This window comes from Seriola aureovittata, chromosome 15 (assembly GCF_021018895.1).
Source record: "Seriola aureovittata isolate HTS-2021-v1 ecotype China chromosome 15, ASM2101889v1, whole genome shotgun sequence".
Lineage (NCBI taxonomy): Eukaryota > Metazoa > Chordata > Actinopteri > Carangiformes > Carangidae > Seriola > Seriola aureovittata.
In genome coordinates, this window is record NC_079378.1 from 11,598,281 (window position 1) to 11,617,915 (window position 19,635).

General features: G+C 39.3%; 1 protein-coding gene across 2 annotated transcripts in view; it reads left to right on the forward strand.

Moving 5' to 3' along the window:
* Positions 1-19,635, forward strand: part of acsl6 (acyl-CoA synthetase long chain family member 6) — a 38,599-nt gene that overhangs the window by 13,631 nt on the left and 5,333 nt on the right. For both annotated transcript variants that reach the window (XM_056397204.1, XM_056397205.1), the window contains exons 2-15: positions 511-731; positions 2,222-2,336; positions 4,347-4,411; positions 6,253-6,354; positions 6,692-6,791; positions 7,696-7,874; positions 9,200-9,232; positions 10,013-10,064; positions 12,583-12,656; positions 12,910-12,987; positions 16,568-16,702; positions 17,157-17,291; positions 18,383-18,478; positions 19,372-19,444. In XM_056397204.1, the coding sequence (XP_056253179.1) occupies positions 511-731; positions 2,222-2,336; positions 4,347-4,411; positions 6,253-6,354; positions 6,692-6,791; positions 7,696-7,874; positions 9,200-9,232; positions 10,013-10,064; positions 12,583-12,656; positions 12,910-12,987; positions 16,568-16,702; positions 17,157-17,291; positions 18,383-18,478; positions 19,372-19,444 (1,458 nt within the window). The remainder of the gene's footprint in view (positions 1-510; positions 732-2,221; positions 2,337-4,346; positions 4,412-6,252; positions 6,355-6,691; positions 6,792-7,695; positions 7,875-9,199; positions 9,233-10,012; positions 10,065-12,582; positions 12,657-12,909; positions 12,988-16,567; positions 16,703-17,156; positions 17,292-18,382; positions 18,479-19,371; positions 19,445-19,635) is intronic.

Here is a 19,635-nt window from a genome sequence, read left to right on the forward strand (position 1 = left end):
TGTATTTTCCAGATCATGTCTATTCTTCAACAGCATTGGATCACAAACATCTAAGCCATTATTTAAATACCCCCCCTGGCACATCTGATTTAGCGTTATAAGGTATTTATTAGATATTGACTGCCAAGACGCATAAAAGCTGTTGATTTTTTTGCTCCCTGAGAGAAAGTAATAATAAATAATAATGTTAATGTGGCTGAAACATTTGAAAGAATTTGAAAACAATGCTGATTCTGTAGGTGCACACAAAAAAAGCACCAGAGTTTTGTTTGAAATCCAAGACGGGTTAAATCGAGGGCAAGTGGACTTCATTGCAGATACCTGAAGTTCTTCTTATCCAAGAGGCTTCTTCAGTTCTGACCCCACAGAGGTTAAATACCTGGGTCTCCCCACCAGTCAGTCAGAACTGAAGAAGCCTCTTGGATGAGAGGTTAAAAGTCCAGTTGTCCAGTCCCTTGGATAGCCATACCTGGATGACTGACTTAAGTCAACCTGTCCACTTTCCTGCAGAGCTGAGTTCCACCCTGATGGAGAAGATGCAGGCCCAGGAGATGATGAGCGGCCTGAGGATACCGGAGATGGACGATATCGGCCAGTTCTTCCGCTCCCTGCCAACATCCACGCTGGTGGGCATCGGCGCTCTGACGGCCGTGCTGGCGTACTGGCTGGCCACCAGACCCCGCCCCATCAAACCACCCTGCAGCCTTCTGCACCAGTCTGAGGAGGTGCCGGTAAGATGGAGCACACACACACACACACACACACACACACACACACACACACACGGACACACACACACACACAAATAAATTAATAGATGGAGTTGGGGAGAAACGTGGATTTACAGATGCAGTCTTATTTGCTGTTTTATTTCTGTCCCCCACACTTTTCCTGTTTTTGTTTGATTTACTCACTAAAATCTGTCCATGCAGCACTCTCTTTCTGTCAAGCTGCCAAAATCCAGATGAGAGAAGCAAAATGCTGATACCCTCATTGAGGTCACCTTCATGGACTGCATGAAGCAATAAGCTTCATGAGCAGGAGTGCTTTGGGGTGTTTGTGGTTTGCGTACGTGTGTGTGTGTCCTGGGTTTTACCTTTCAGGCTATATACATGCTGCCCTAAGCACAGGTGGAGCTTGTAGGGTCACTACACAAGGTAACATGTGACAACTGAGCTCACTAATGCTGAGCCAGCAATGGTGTTGAATGGACATTGTACTACCCTCAGAGAAAATTCAATTGATAATTTTCACATATTAATAACAATAATAATAATAATAATGATAATGAATCACTTTGTACATTTTACTTGTCTTAATAGCATCGCAAAAGTTTATATCAAAAGTTACATTATTAATAAAAGTGTAATGATAAATAAATAAATACATAAATAAATAATAACAAAGAAGTAATAAAGACATATATGAATGTTAGCCACTATTAAAACTTTTAACTAAACTGATAAACCCTGGTCCTGGTTTACCTTAACCACTGTCCAAACCAAACCGCATGCTTTTTTTTCACGCTCACACCTCAACCCCGTGCCCTCTGACTAACTGGTGAGGCTGGCAGCATTTGTAATCAACATGAAACTCCTTTGAAACGCTTTCTGTGGCTATGACAGGTTTCTTTTCTTGATAAATGTGTTTGAGCTAGTGATGCTACTGCTTAACAGACTGAGATGAATGTGTATCTGAGAAGTGCTGGCAAAAACTACAGTACAAGCACACACATGCATGCAGAGACACACAAAGACACTCAAGATTTCAAGTCAGTGTTTCAGTGTTTCATAACTCCCAAGGCTAAAGGCTCCCTAATCTTTTCGGCCTAAATGACTCATTTGCAAAAAGAAATTTGCTTGAACTTTTCTTTGTCTTTGTGAGAATTAACTCTAATCACCCGGAATGCATCAGCAGTGTGCACACAGGGGAAAGAAACAAAGCTCTGTTCAATTCAGAAGCTCTGACATTTTTTAAGTATTTGTGAGCTGACAAAAGAACAAGGAAAACAATTTTCTTCAGCCTCTACTGTCTATTCAACACCGTCTTCCTGTTGCAGATGAATTAGACCTTCTTTTTTTTTTAAGTTTTGTTTCATTCTTCTGTTTCATTACGATACTAACACCTCCAAAGTTTAGAGAAAATGTTGCAAAAATGTTGTTTATGGTGTTACACTGTCTCCTTGTCTCACTCACCCTCTCTCTCTCTCTCTTTGCATTAGCATGAAGATGGAGGTCGCCGGTCCATGATGGGCGACAGTTCCAAGCTGCTGAGTCATTACCATGACGACGCCAGGACCATGTACGAGGTCTTCCAGAGAGGCCTCCACATATCTGGTGGGTAGAATACTGTCTGAGGGTGAAGAATAAACACTGTGTAGTATTCACTTGTGAGCTCACAACCAGACAGACGTTTCCACTCCTACTCATATATACTATTCAAATTGGTCTGTTCCTCTAGACTTGGACAGCTTTCCTCACAAAGTGTTTATTTCACTCTAAAAAGAAGATCAAAATCGGGTTTTCCACCCATATTATAAGTTTAATTTACATTTGTTAATGTACGGGACAGCATATAAGTGTGTTTTTATGAAGGTAATTTTAAAACAAAGTTAACTGTTATAAAGTTAATTGCTTAGATTAAAAACCTCTTTTACAGAAGTGTCCTGGCAAAGACAGACAGACAGACAGACAGAACGTAGAACATAGAACAAACTTATCGCACAGACTAAAAATGAAATCGATAAAACATGAAGAGAGCAATCAAGGATCAACAAAGCAGATGTGATCAAAAGGGTAATGTAACTGATAAGATAACATCTGAAGGTACACACACACACACAAAAATACATTTTCATGCACATGCTTGACTCACCCATTGATTTACTTATGAGGCTACATAATAATGAGATACAAATTTGTCGACACAAACAGACATACAGCTGTACGCACATCATTAACCACACACATGCCAATATTCATGGACATTTTCACAAATATAGAAACAAACACGCGCTCCTTTGCCGCACTATTCAAAGTCATATTGTGTCCCCCATACTTTTCTACTTTCAGCTGGATTTTCTTACAAAAAAAATCTGTCCAGACAGTGTCTTTTTACTGTCGAGCTGCCAAAATCCAGATGAGAGGAGCCCTGAGTTGGTAAATATGAACTAATTATTAGGGAGTTTATATTCTAAGTCTAATGCAGTACTTATTGCCCAGCAAATGCCTCACTTACATTTTATATTAACCAATCTAAAATAATGATTTTGGGAGATGTACTTATAAAATACTGCTGTAAGTAACAACTACAACTCCCACGAGTCTTAGGCATAGATGCACTATCGGAACCTCATGGCAGCATTCAGCCATGAGATAATTGCAAACAATGTTGTCGCTGTTTTACCATGATCAAAATGACAATGTGCTGAAATATTTACCGACCAACGTTAGTTTATGGACAAAACTCCAGTGTTTCATGTTTCAGCTTTTCAGACACATAAATGAAAGAAACATAAACGAATATAATTTATCTATAAAAATATGACGTATAAAAAATACAGAAGTGGCAAAGTGAGTCATGGTATATTACACAGAAAACATTTAAGAATACAAAAATACTTATCAGGGCCTTTCAGTCAGTCTGTCCAACTCTTTCATCATCACACAGAAGTTATTAGACTGCTAGATGCACAGTAAAAGATGGCTTACACACACACACACACACACACACCCACACACCCACACACACACACACACACACACACACACACTGTAGTACTTTTTCATGTATTATACAAAGATAGCACACAGTCTGACAATGTTGTGGTTCGACCATAAAACCTCTAATCAATGTTTTGTTGGTGCTTGAGGTAAAATGAGTCCTCTGGTTGCCAATAGGATGGTCATCGTTGCTAATGGCAACAGCTTCAGGGCTCACAGCCGGGGAGTTTAAGCAGGGACGTTAAGCGACTGACTCACATTGCAGAGATAATGCATTTCTGCTTAAGAGCACTCCAGCCACACCTGCTCCTGAGAGAGCTTCTTCCTCTGAAGTGGTCCACTCATTATAGTTTAGAACTTCTTTTTAAATTGTTTTTAAATATAATTATACCAGTCCTGTCTATCAGAATTTGAATGCTTAAAAAGTGACTAAATAATAAAATGATAATAAGTCAACCATTTGCTCACAAAATACCATGTTTACAATTCAAGGCTACTAACAGAGTTTTGGTCATATGTTTATTTTAAAATATGATGCTTTGTCTGCCATCATAGGTTTCACAATGTTCTTAAACTTGTCTCATTAAAATTGTCTCTCACTTGTCTCACTCTGTCTTCCAACAGGTGATGGACCTTGCTTAGGCTCGCGGCTCCCTAACCAGCCTTACAAATGGATGTCCTACAAAGAGGTTAGTGCCTTTCAGAGGACAATCAGTCACAGGCTTTGTGGCACCCAGTCTGCCCAGCAACCAGAATATGTCAGAATATGACAAGAAAGGAAATGTTAAGAAGAGTTGAAATACACAAGGATTAATGTGAGTGGCCAATCTGTGGCTGGCCAACAATAGCTCGAACATTATGTCAAACAGTGTCAAAGTACAAGTGCATTTGTCGGTCTGTACATAAGGGGAACTAACCTTTTCTTAGTGTAATCGCTCCCGGAATAAAACCAAACTTCCTTCTGTTTGTTTTACATAAAGGCAATCTAAAACCCATCCCTGAGGACATCATTGATAATCTTTTACGCTTTCAGTATAAGCTCGAATCTTTATGATTTCCCAATAAATTGACAGAAGAGGTAAACAACAACTTGCAATCAGTTTTTATCCTTTTGAAAAATGGATGTAAAACAGTAATATTAATGAAAAACTTAAATTCTTAAAACAAAGAGGAATAATTCGTCAATATTTGTTGATCTCCACCAAAAGACTTTAGCCTATGTAGGCCGTACTGATGCTGCTGACATTACTGAAATGACAAGCCGTGTGATCTATTGGAAAATGATCAGCATCTTCACTTTAACAACACATGTTAATCACACAGCGGTGTTCATGTGTAATATAATCTGTAGCTGTAGCACCAGCAGGGATTCAGTTATGTGTGGGACATACAGCAGCACTGGCACACATGTCGTTTATAATATTTCTCCCATGCGTCAATTAATTTCCTATCCTGACTGCTGAGGCAACTGTTGTCATCAGCCAACATTTATCTGCTTTTAGAAACAAATTGTCTCCTGTCTGTAGTTTTTTCTTTCTCCAATATCTGGTGGAGTGTACGGATTGGAGGCCTCTTCCACTGTTAGTGCTGCGCTGACCAGCAAACTTCACAATTGTACTGAAGTCATCTCTGGCAGCTCATGAGCAACGGAAAACTTCCAACGTCCCATGAAGCAGTTTCCGTTCCCAATAAATCAATTCAGGAGACAACCTGACATGTTTTGGAGACTCATGGGAGTGGTGGTTTTGGGTAGGCAGGGAATTTTATTAAGACAAGTGATGTAGCAATTTACTGTAGAACAAAGCTCAAGGGCTGTATAAGAAGGGAATTATGCCACCTTCAACAATTTTATCAGTGACATCATGTTTTTTACAAGAGAACTGTGGGAGGATGATTGTCCTTTTCTTCTTCTTTTATTTTTTCTCAGGAAAGCCAGATAAGTCTGGACTTGCTAACAGTCTCATTCAGTGAGAAGCCATATCTTTCTGTAATATAAACAATGCACCGTTTATTCTCATCCCAGGGTGGAAAATAATGTGCAACACTTTGCGAAAGAAAGTCATTATGCAACTTTCTTTGCTGTCTAAGCAAAAATAAAATAAACCTGTTTTCTTTGATGTGTTTCATAATCATGGTAACTTGAGAAATGAGAGTTTAGTAATTTAACAGTTTACATAATGGAGAGTCATTTCTCGAGAGATGCAACTGTGGATGTTTCCAAAATGGGCTTAAAATGTGGCAGATGACCTTTGAATATTATTGTTTTTTACAATTTAAGCACGTATAATCCAGACTATGACAACCATGGATTTCCCTTTTCTTTCAAACTGTTACTGAGGTTATGTTATTTGCCTAAATTAGTAAACACCGAACGCTGAGAAGAATTTCTGCCCTCTACTGTTTATTTCCCAAGAAACTGAGTTTTTAATATCACATGAAATATTTTCTTTAGCTGGAAAACTAGCTCAGTATTTGTTTGGTATTGTTCCACCTTATCCAATCAGCTCTGTCCCATCTTCTCACTCCATAGGTGACAGCCCGGGCCGAGCATCTGGGTTCAGGATTGCTGCACCAAGGCTGCCAGCCCAACCCCAACCAGTTCATAGGAGTGTTTGCCCAGAACCGGCCAGAGGTGACAGCCACTCTTTTTTTTTTTGCTCAGTTTGTCTCTTCTGAATCTAACATTCTTCTTGTCTGTATCAGACATCATTTGGCTCAGGCAAGGTAAACCATTTTACAGATGGTTTCGTTCATACAGGCCACTGATGTAAACATAAACACACACACACTCAAAAACAGTACACATTGCTCTCTTGTTTAAACAGATTCGCCTTTGCCCTCTTGAAAAATATATACATAGAAATTAAAATGTATTGGCTTGGAAAGAGTAAAAGGATGTGGCCGGATTTTCACTGGATGAATGAACTCTAACCACTGACCTTTGACCCCTGACTTGTGTGTGATTACAGTGGATCATCTCAGAACTAGCTTGCTACACCTACTCCATGGTGGTGGTTCCCCTTTATGACACTCTGGGCCCAGACGCCATACGGTTCATCATTAATACTGGTAAGAACAGATCCATGAAGCCTGCAACTAAATAACTTTATTTAATAGAGTGAAGTCATGATTTCATGAGACATTTAAGGGTCTTTACTTACTGAAGATTCAGTATGTGTCTTGGTTTTGAAACAGCATCAGTGTGACTGACTGCTGAAAGCTAGTTCCACTAACTTTTAGATAAGAAGAAGAATAATTCGTCAATATTTGTTGATCTTCACAAAAACAGTTTAGCCTATGTAGGCTGTACCGATGATGCTGACATTACTGAAATGTCAGTCCGTGTGATCTATTGGAAAATGATCAGCATCCGAAAGCGTCATCTTCACTTTAACAACACATGTTAATCACACAACAGTGTTCATGTGTAATATAATCTCTAGATGTAGGGATTTAGTTATGTGTGGGACATACAGCTGTGCTGGTACACATGTGGTTGTTAATGTTTCTCCCATGAGTCAGTTCTTTTTTTATCCTGACTGCTGAGACAACTGTCATCGTCAGCCAACGTTTATCTGCTTGTAGAAACAAATTGTCTTCTCTTGGTTGTTTTTTCTTTCTCTAGTATCTGGTGAACAAACTTCAGTAAGATACTTCCTGGCTAAACTTTTATTTAAAGACTGCAAAAGCCAGAGAGACAACCATAATGTGAGAAATCTGCTGCAAATGGGTGACTGCTGAGCTGTTAACCTTGTGCTTATATAGGTTTTGTACTGAACTGAACGTAACTGCTTTATTTCTGAACTAAAGATAGAACTACCAAAAAATCTGATCAGATTTCAACTGAACTCCCTACTCACATTTGGGTCTTCCTTTTCTTTTCTTTTTTTTTGGATTGTTTTATTTTAGTTTTTTATTCTGCTGATAATCACACAAAGGGTGCGTGTGCTCTTGTGTGCTTGTGTCATTTCAGCTGACATCTCCACGGTCATCTGCGACAAAGTAGAGAAAGCTGAGGTGCTGCTGGACAACGTTGAGCGGAAGGAGACTCCAGGCCTGCAAAGAATCATCCTGATGGATGCCTTCGACTCTGCCCTCATGGAGCGCGGCAAGGACTGCAGCGTCCATGTGCAGGCCATACAGGAAGTCGAGGTGTGACACGTTGGAAAAGAGGAAACTCTGTAAAGCTAAAACGGGTCTAGTGGGAGAATTGGCTCGGTGCAGATCATGCAAACTATATCAAAATAAATGTATACGCACACTTAAAGAGGTTTGAATTATTATATTATATTTTCTACTGTGTGGTCGTCAATCAAGAATAATCCTGATATTCACTGTAATTCAAAAAATATGTCATGTCATGAAGAGTGATTGTTGATTCATCCAAATGTCTGTGTCAGCAGTAATGGCTGCAGGGATAACATACTTTTTTATAGGTGCCAACAGTCAGGAAACTTCACCTTTGCACAAGTTGAATTTTTTTAACATCCAGTCATAACAAAGTGATGTTTAGATCTGGTCAACACACTATCAAAACATTGCGTCGCTTCTTAGCCATGTTTGGTGAGATCTGTCTGTACTTGCCTCTAGCTCTGCAGAATCTGACACATGTGGCATTTCACAATCGCAAAATCCCACACAGACAGCGCGTATTGCATTAAAATAGACCTCTATGTCCGTCTCATTTACAGTAATTTCACTGCTCTTTTTATAACGGTAAATGTTAATGCCCCATTAGCTCAATCACCACAACAAACAGACACATGAAACTGGTCCAGCAGGTTATAGCTGGGGCTTTTTTGAGATAGATGCACATTTCAAGGATGAACTTATTAGGTAGTCATAAGTCAAAAGTCAAGGTCGGTGTGACCTCACAAAACATGGTTTTTGGCCACAATTCACAAATTCATACGCTAGTTATGACACAATTTAACACAAATGTTAAATAGGATAAAATGATGAAGTGATGACATCTTATATCCAAAAGGTGAAAAATACAAAGATCAAAAAAAGTTGTGGTGTGCTTGAATAAAATATACAAGGCATTTATAGCACAGTGAGGATGTTCCAATGAGTTGTGGAAAGCAAAGACAATTACAGGAAAGTAGCTGGCCGTCACATGTTCATTTTTCTCTGATGACCAACCGTTGTGTAACTGCGCCAGTGTGATAGACACCCAGTTAACAAACACCTCCTTAAATGAAAAGAATGAGTTATTGTAAATGCTGCTGAACTTGATCTACACTGACACATGTAAATGCTTGGCCTTCAGTAACCAAATGATGACAAATCAAACACGCCCCCATCAACACTGACCCACATGTTGCTATCCTTTATTTAGAAAAGTTTCTCACGTTCAAGGAATCAGGAGAAATAACCCTTAAATTACACCAGACAGTGTTGTTTTAATGTCATTTATGCATGTCAAGTGTCAAGTCCTTTAGTAAAAATTATTTTCATCTTGTTTTTTCTCACAGGCTCTGGGCAGAGAGCACTACAGAAAACCTATAGTAAGTACTAAATCACAATTCCACTATACATAGGGAACAACATTTTTAGACACGCTAACAATGTCGGTCTCTCAGTCGCTCCACCACTTTGGTCCAGTCTGAAATATCTCAACAACTATTGGATTGATTACATTTTGAACAGATATTACGAGTGTTTCGCAGACGATGAATCATACTTTTTTAAAAATACTAATTAGGAAATGTTAGTATAATAGCACGCTAAACAAAGATAGTGAACATGATAAACACTACGCCTGCTGACTACGTCACTGAACTTGTCTAAAGCCGGACAAGGGATTAATGTAATAATCTGAGACTTTATAAATGAGCAAGACAACAGTGTTGCTGAAAGCTTTATATTTGCTTTTCAGTCCAAAATACAAAAGACAAGTATCTTCACATGGCTTTATTCATATTTTGCCTGGTTTTACAGATTAAACTAGACTGAACACTGACAATTCAGGCCCAACCCTGCGGCTACTGGATATTAGCCAGCTAAGCTTAGCTGGCAGAGTGAATTTCTTTCTCTGAAAATCAGAGAGAGATCCCTCTTGGATAGGACATACATTGAAAGCACTTTGATGAAATAGTGCTGTGATGACAAAGAAAGGGGACAGAGCCAAGCAGTGTGAATGTTGCTCAACATTTACAAACATCCAACATTCTTTACCCTGTAATGACACGTGTTGGCGCAGCTTGCACTTGGAAAAGATACAAATAGAAGTTTATCTTATGATTGTGTCGAACGTCTTCTGACTAGTATTATTTTTTTCTCCGCAGCCACCAGCACCGGACGACCTGTCTATTGTGTGTTTCACCAGTGGAACCACAGGTATTAATTGTATAAATTACGTGGATAACATGCTTCATTTGTGTTTGGTGCCAATAAATTCACAAATAGGAACATGTGTGGCGCAGCTAAGTGGCTAACAATGCTATCAGTAGCCTATCAATTTATTCCTATTAGCTACTGTTAAGTTTTGACTATCTGTCATTTTACAGGCTGTTAACAGCAGAGCCAATCATACATGTTCATATTTTAATGAGAGATAAGAAAAGAGAAGGCATGATAGACTAAATATTAATACATAGTATTGGGTTTGGTATATAAAGATGCTAAATATAGATGAAAATAGTTACTTTTTGCTTCTGTTAATTTGCCTCTCTGTAGGGATTTGTTTGTTTCCCCATGCAAAATATTTCCCATACTGCACCATACCGCACCATATCTACACCTGCTGTGTTAGCAATGGGATAATTGCACTTACCAGAAACTGCTCCTTTTACTTCTTGTCAAACTGTTATGTGCTCTTTGACTTATCACCTGACTTTGATCCTTCTATTCATTGTACTCACTGTTGTTTATGATTTTACAGGGCAAATTATGATACAATTGTTAACTGCAGATCAAACATGTGGACAGGTCATTGTGAATTCAACTAAATCAAATTACCAATGAAGTCACGCACAGGTTTTGATTGATTAAATAATGCTTGTTCTGCATTATTAGTTAACAGGTCAGACAGGACAGCCTGCCCAGGACACACCTGTTCATAAACTGTTCTGCAAAATTCCTGTTCAGCCCAGTGGAAGTTGATCAGTTGCATCACACATATTTGATTCTTAGGAGGAGTTAAGAAGTCAAAGTCTGCACACTCTGCTGGCTTGGCTTGTCTATTTCACTGAAAGCACAATGCGTTGGCTGCAAATTCAGTCACCTGCCCTTTGCTTTCTGGATGTTGATCCTGTGTGACTCAGTGGATACAGCATGTCACTAACACTGCGAGATTTAGGCAGTGTGCCACTGTAAACTGGGATCACCCATGCTGAAAATAAAAGCACTCATGATGTTGTCAGGCACTATAAATTAAACCTGTAATTAACGATTATGATAATCAAGTGGTTTAAAGTATTTAAAGTATACTGTGCACAAAAATAGCATATACAAGATAAATCATTCAGTAGTAGTTTGCAGGAAATTTCTAATAATTATGTTTTTTTGACATGAAAATTGGTTTGACAATCAGTATATGGTAATTTCTGTGTAATGCATTTGAATGTATTTTGCTAAGGAAAACAGAAGACAAAAGTATGACACATTGTAATTCACATTTACTACAGGGCTGCTCCTCCATAATTCCCAGAAATGTGAGGATTTTCGGATCTAAAAATAATAAATAATTAATTAATTAATAATCAAATACTCCTCTTCCACTTTAATGAGCGACAGGAAGATTAGTATTTACCGTAAATAAATCTAGTTACAACACAACAGCAGAGTTACCTAATAGCAAGAGGATGATTTTCCCTCTCCTTCCTCTCATTATATAAATATATTCCACCGGCGTGTTCTGACATGCCAGAGAGCGGCACATTCATCAAAGTAAGGAAGCATTGCTGCTTTCTTTTTTTTTTTTCTTATCCCACAGCAACAACAGCCTCTGAAACCAACCGACAAGGGAACCAAGGCCAGGTCAAGTGAGGACACACTGGTGTCAGTTTACAAGTGACAGCAGATGCAGCTCAGCGCATTCAGTGTTCACTGGTGTGCTGAAAACACTGCCACCTGCTGGCATCGAGGGAGATTTGCTGCCTCGTTTCCTCAAATCGCTCTGCATTTCCTATGAATTCCCTCCGTGTCTGTTGCAACAACCACACACTATTCGGCTCTGAATCTAAAACATTGCTCACAGCTGTGTGAGACAGATGGTGTGTTTAGAAAGAGGAACGCATTTTATTCAAGAGACATTGCTTCACACAAACCAGTGTGTGTGTGATCGATGGATCAAATGACTTTACAGAAACTGAGAAGAGAAATGGTAATTTTAGTCTCTTATAGGAATTGCCACAACCATTTTAAAGTGTGACATCATAGACTCCTAATTTTCCACTTGAAATGATAGTGGCACGTGGCTTTAGTCTGGTAATTTGAGTAAAATATTTATTCAACCGTGTATTTATAGTTTCTAGAGGCAAAGTAACCAGAGAAAATACATAATATAGACATAATATTCCCAAATCTTAATTTCTCACATGATTAAATGAGTGATTGCAGCTGAATTTTGTAAATAATAGATTGGATAGTGCTATATTTTAAAAATTAGTTTCAGACATACAGCATGTATGTGTGTGTGTTCAGATGGCACATGCTGTGGTCCATGAGTGCATAAGTTATTCCTCTGTTCAAAGACATTGTGAGAACAATTCAGAGGAAATTCTGCAGAGACATGTCTTTCCAGGCCTGGATTCCTTTTGCCTGTTCATTTGATGACTGTTGGATCCTCTGGTAGGTGACGGGAGTTTCACTTCTGTGATGTTGGTGTGTTTGTCTTTTCTGTCTGCTTACACAGGAAACCCAAAGGGAGTCATGCTTACCCATGGGAACGTGGTAGCTGATTTCTCAGGCTTCCTCAAAGTAACAGATGTAAGTGACCTTCTCTTCTTTTGTCCTTGGCTCAAGACATCTTTCATAACATCACACCCCCCACCCCCCCACCACCACCCCCAGATGTCACCCAGGTTTTGGGATGATTTAATGTCAAGGTCTGACTTTGTGATTCATCAGTCTGGTTTTATTTTTTAACATTCTTTTCCATGAAACTTCTATTTTTCATTAAATTGCTGTGTTGCAAAAATATTTTCAGGGCCATCTGATTCCCTTCTATTGTCTCCTGCAGAAAGTCATTTTCCCCAACCAAGATGATTGCCTCATTTCCTTCCTGCCACTGGCCCACATGTTTGAGAGGCTCATCGAGGTAAGTGGCTTGAACTGAGATCTGTAATCACAACAACGAGATAGTTACAGTATGTTTATGATTTTCAAGCTGTTATGATGGTAGCAGGGGAAGATGAAGGAAGGTGGGCACTAATTTGAACTTGTATGTTTGTATGTCCTCGTATGAACTGTAGTGTATGGGAAAGGAAGAAGAGATGGAGAGAGACTCTTTCTCCCCAAATTATCTTCTCCTTTTTTTTTTTTTTAGTTTTGCTTTCCAACTCTGAGGATAAATTCCATGTCTGCATTTTACAGTCAGTGGTGTGCATCTTACATCATTTCCCCTGCTGAAGCACGTGCACACACAAGCACATATGCAGATGTCTGAGAACTTTCAATCTATATGCACAAAGTGTTATTGCAAGAACTCAGGTTAAGGCAGGAAATCAGAGGGCATGTTTACAAGCAGCTCAGAGATCAGCAGCGTTTACTGTAAAAGCCTTTGTTTACATGCAGCTGGTCACCAACAGATTTCTCTTCTAACATATTTTAGAACCAAACTGGTTTGTTGGAACATTTGGACTGTAGTTAGATCATTCACCATTTTACAGTGCCCAAATCTTGCAAAGGGTCTACTGTTCAACTATGGAAAAAAACGTGATTCATCAGTTTCAGTTTTAGTCAGTTTGGCTTTAATTATGCTGCCTACGAAATGAACACTACAGGGATACTTTCCCTCTCTGAATCCCCTGCCATTCACATATTTTCCGGGAAAAGTCCAACCAGAAACCCATGTAAGTATTTACTTGAAACAGAGAAATCAGGTTTATCTTCCAGAAGTGTAGCTGTGTTAACCAGGTTTCTCTGAAGCCCCTTCACTCCAATTGCCAATGTGTAGGAAATCAGATAACTACAGGTTACTTGCATATAAACACACTGACAGACACAACATTCATCACTGTATGTCCAAATTAAACACTGCGTTGGAGGATTTCCCCTATCCGTCTGCCTGGGCAAGGTCAATTGTTTCTCAGAGATAGAAGGAAACTTTTAAACATTTAATGCAGATCAAACAAAGACGTAAATAGTGAAGGTTGCATCAGATTTTGTGTTGGTTTTTCTTCCAGTAGTTTCCACTCAAGTTTTTTGACTAAATATTGACAGCAAATTGAGCAGTTAGCCTCCAGACCTCACACAGACTAACTGAAGGCAAGAGGAGGTTGTTTTTACTTAGAATCTGGGAATATAAAGTCTGTCAGTCAAGGCTGTGGGTTTTGCTCACACCACTTGTCATAACTTATTCAGGATCAGTCACAAAACTTGACATCAAACATTAAACAGCTCAGACAAGATGTAGTGAGACTGGATTTAGATGACCTTTAGCCTTGCTGAGCGTTTTTAATACTAGGTATCATTATTCCATTAAGTGGATCAGTAATAGTGTATTTTGTTGTGTGTGTGTGTGTGTGTGTTTGTGGTTCTTCACTTGTGTGTGTGTGGCTAGTCGTGTTGTATCAGGCTGAACCAGCCTGGTTTGTTTGCCTGCATAGCAGTGTTTTTAGCAACGTGAGACTCAGACACAGGAAATCACCTAACTTCCCTACAAGTCAGCTCATCAGGTCACACAATAGAAACAAGTTCAAGACTCTCACACATGCACACAAATACACCACACTCCATATCTAACACCAGTGGTGGCTCTATCATAGGGAAAAAAGAGGGTGGACCCTCTGTTACGCTGTGTCCTCAGATGGCCTCAGAAACAGGAAGTGGGACACATAATGCAGTTTTTTTTCACAGCCACTTGATAACAAAGGATGTGTGCTTGGTTAATCCTCGGCCAGTCCGTGGAAGTGTCGCAATCCGCAAGGCGTGTGAACATAACACAAACTGAATATACATCTCATTTAAAATATCCTCTGTTAGTTTGTACTACAATCTGCAACAGCAGAAAAATTTGCAAACTGCACTTCAGTTTTCTCACTTTTCTGATGTGTAATTTCTTGATTTGAGTCAGAATTGTTCAAATGTAATCAGCACCGCCACACAGAAGGAGTGCAACAACACTTCTTCTGCTGCTTCTGCTTTTACTTTTTACAACTCTTATCTTCCATTAATCATCTCGCGACCCCACAAATTTATTTTGTGAACCACTGACAGGGGCCTGACCCCAAGGTTAGGAACTGTGAAAATATTTTGGATAAGACAATGAAAACATCCTTTCATAACATCCTTACATAATTGTTCTTTACATATGATATATACTGTCGCCCATAAAGTTGGAATAATTTTGTTTTCCAATCAATTCTCTGTTTATTCCTATTTAAATGCATCAGTAATCACTTTTGACCAGGTGCAATGATTACATTATGTGTCCCAATTACCCAGGTGAAATGAAGTAAATCACATTGTCACAATCATTTCATGGAAAAAGGAAAAAAATATTTTATTCCAACTTTATGAGCAACAGTGTATGAACATGGCATAGCAGTATGATATAGTTGTGCTGTGTGACTACTGTGTAATGTTATGCTGTTAGTTGTAATTTCTATATCCATGCGACGAAAGCATTCTATAGAATATGGAGGAATGTGTTTGTTCTATTATGAGCTTATATCTTTTATAGTATGAATAATATTCCTGTATGTTTGAGTATTTTGTGGTAAATCTTAGTGTGTTCTTTCAGGCATGAACGTGTTCCATAGGTCTGATATATGTGGGACTGAGTGCTTCCTGATATTGATTTTAAATCTGTCACTGGTTACTATCAGACAAACCAGACAGGGTTTCTTTGTTCTCTTCTATTGGTATAAAAAGGGAGTTTCACACTGTTGTTCTGGGGACTCTCCACTGACACTCTGCTTTGTGCATGTGAACAGTCCACTATATTGTACAATATTTAGTCATCTACTACAGTGTGGTGTGTGTTTATTATTGATGATTTTCATGCAATTCCATCAATAATTTTCACAAATAGCTCCATCTTGACTGCTCAGCTGTTTACTTTGGGTTCTTTACTTTTATTTGTAAAGGAGAATGTATACATTTTATACTGGTACCTCTACTCAGTAATTCCCCCATCACTGATGGTAACAATGAATGTCTTCCACACACTAACAACCACTGAATGAGCATTTTCTAATGCATCAATGATCATTCAAACATGACAGTAAGGTTCCTCTTTTTGCAAAAGGACATTGGTACTTGAGAGGTTGGGAATGAGAACCCTGACCCTTTACCACAAATACAATGACAGATATATTAACTGGTCTTTCACATGAGTGACCAACAAGTGCCTGTAAGTTTATCAGTCATTTACCCATTCATAATGGATCTCTTATCCTGTGTAGCACAATTAGTAGAGAGAAGTCACTCGGCACTTCATCCACAAGATTATGTGCAGAATTTTATGAATATAAAGATCTATTTTCTTGCACTTTGACTACTGTTTTAAAAAGTGTTATAAATAAAGTTCACCATTCATTTCCATCAATTGTTGGCTGTTATGTAAATTTTATCACCACATATCTAAAAAAAAAACTGTGTTGGGATTTTCTGTGTAAAATATACAATATAGCTAATAGCTTTAATGTCACTTTTTGTGTTATGTGTCTCTGCAGTCTGTGGTTTACTGCCATGGAGGGCGGATCGGCTTCTATCAGGGCGACATCCGTCTCCTCCCAGATGACATGAAGGCCCTACGGCCTACCATTTTCCCTGTGGTGCCTCGACTACTCAACCGCATGTACGACAAGGTGAGTTGAAACTGAACAGATACAGACAGGACTCTTAAGAGAACAATCACATTAGCTTGTTCAGTTCATTGAGATTTTCTCCAGAAATCAGAACATCTGTGAAAATTTGCACTGTCCTGGAAAGTGACTGACTCACACAGGGATTTGTGGTTTGAAAATACAAAGAAATAGTTTAGCGCTACCTTTGAGTCATACAAACATCCTTGCCATCCATGGGATGAAGTCTTGATTTTCAACAATGACTTGAGAAACAGATATTGTGTAATAAACTTAAAGAGGGTTACGGAGAATAATGTAAAAGAAGGAATCAGTTTGGTTTTGCCTACTTCCTGGTAATTTCAGGACAATTTGCATGAATAAATTTACATGTTTTCCACAGCTGGAGGGAGAAGGGACAGGCGCCAGCCAATCCCAACCAAAACATTGGTGTTTTTTTTCTTTGTCTCCACCACAGATCTTCAGCCAGGCTAACAGCCCATTGAAGCGTTGGCTGCTCAACTTTGCTGCTAAGAGAAAAGGTGCTGAAGTCAGCAGCGGGATCATTCGCAGTGACAGCATCTGGGACAAAATCTTCTTCAGTAAGATTCAGGTAAATAGTGTCTCCTCTCCCTGAACCAAATGTGGGGCGTCTACCTCATGCACTTATATAGTACTTCTACATCTAGTATAAAGCGCTTTACACTTCAAGCCACATTCACCCATTCACTCACACATTCATACAGCACTTTTACTATGCATATGCAGGTTTCTATCATACACACCTAGATGATACGCACTCCACCAGTGATACATCAGGGGCAATTTGGGGTTTAGTGTCTTGCCCAAGGACACTTCGAAAATGAACGACCTGCTCTACCTCCTGAGCTCCAGCTGCCTAAGTGGGATGTCCACATGTGCTACTGTGGACATCTATTACATTAACTGCTGCTATCCTGCAACAGCATAATGACATCATACGCTTCTGTTTGTTCAGTGCATTTCAGAAAATAACTTCATGCCTGGAACAGTCTAGTTGACGTAGATCCCAGCTGAGGTCAGAGCCATACAGTTTACATTCACTATATGGTTTTTGAGCTGTGAAAGGTATTTTTATAATCTGATTTTCACCCATTCTTTAAAATCCATCACAAACAAGTGGGTGTAAAAGACAAGTAGCTATCACAGTCGCCTGTATTTACCCTCTAGTGTGTTTCAATGTTGCGTTAAAAACTCTTGGATAATCTTCCAGGTGATCATTATGCATTTATTCTTTAAAATTACATTCATGGCGGGGCGTCGTGTAGCGTAGTGGTCTAAGCAGGCGCCCCATGTGTAGAGGCTACAGTCCTCGCTGCAGTTGGCCCCGGTTCGAATCCTGCATCGGACGGCCTTTCGCTGCATGTCATTCCCCCTCTCTCTGCCTCCCTGTTTCCTGTCTCTCTCCACTATACTATCAAATAAAGGCATAAAAAGCCCAAAAAATATACTTTAAAAAAAAAAAAAATTACATTCATGGCTGAACTAAACTCAGCTAATATGTTTCATCCAGACTGGGTGGATGTGGTCTGTTTAGATTTCCCTAACAAATGAGCCCAATAACCGTCATCATGCCTCTAAACCCCAATCTTTCAAATTCAATGTCAACATCAATATATTCCTGGACATGTTTTTATACTAATAATATGTTTCCCTTTTGTACAGGCCAGCCTGGGAGGAAGGTTGAGGATGATTATAACTGGAGCGGCTCCTACCTCGCCCAGTGTCCTGGGATTCCTCAGAGCAGCTCTGGGATGCCAGGTGAAACACACAGATACACACACACACACACACACACACACACACACACACACACACACACACACACAAAAACCTCACTGATATAATGAATTCTCTAGGCCCTAAATCTAAACATCTTAAACATATGCCTAACCCTTCTCACATCCTTAACCTAAGAATAGGTCTAACCTTTAAGTGGCTATAATCTATATCTTTATAATGACAATGTGTCAAATGAAAAAATTGTCAAAACAACATGAAAGGGGTCACTCATGGTGATGAATCTACAGAGAATTATTTACAGAGCATTTACAGCGAATTTCAGCTCATTGTTTGACTGTAAGTGAGCCACAGTAGGCAGCTGTTTTCTGCAAAAATAGCGCTCTGTACACCACCTGCTCTGCGCCAAATGGCAACGAGACACAGTAAAGTACTTGCTGGTGAACACAGTGGCACATTTAAAGAGAGACAGATTACCCTATATTACCCTCAGAGGTTGGTAAAGTCCAAAACTGAATGTGAATATTGAACTGAGATCAGTGGCCAGACACGGGACTTCAATTGAATGATTATGTTGCTATGTAACTGCTGGATGAGTAAATATGCAGCTGTTTGCTAACAAGTTCTCCATATTAACTTAAAAAGAGATGATATGTCATCACAACCACATAGCCAAAAAAAGCAGTTATTGCAGGTATAATCCTAAAACCCTGTTCAGAAGAGGGGATCAGACAACATGTCCTCACCCTTAGGGTATAAAACTTGGTCCTCACAAAGATAGGTATAAACTGTGTCTGGCCGGCATACAGTATATGCACTGACGCACGTTGCCCCAAACTACACATTCACATACGAATACAGTATATAGGTGCACACACACCTCTCCTTTCAACATTGTCTGTGTCTATGTGCAGGTGTATGAGGCGTATGGCCAGACAGAGTGCACAGCTGGCTGCACCTTCACCACACCTGGAGACTGGACCCCAGGTGAGCCAAGGTTTATGCAACAGACCGCTTTATCTCTGACTAGACCTGTTTACTTGACTTTGGTATCAGTCCAAAGGTTTAAAAGTGATGTGGCTGGAGTTATAAGGAATTGACAAGTCCCACACTGGATTAGTCTTTAATTGAGGTCACTGTCTCTATAAACTTGATAAGTGAATTCTGTAATCACTGCT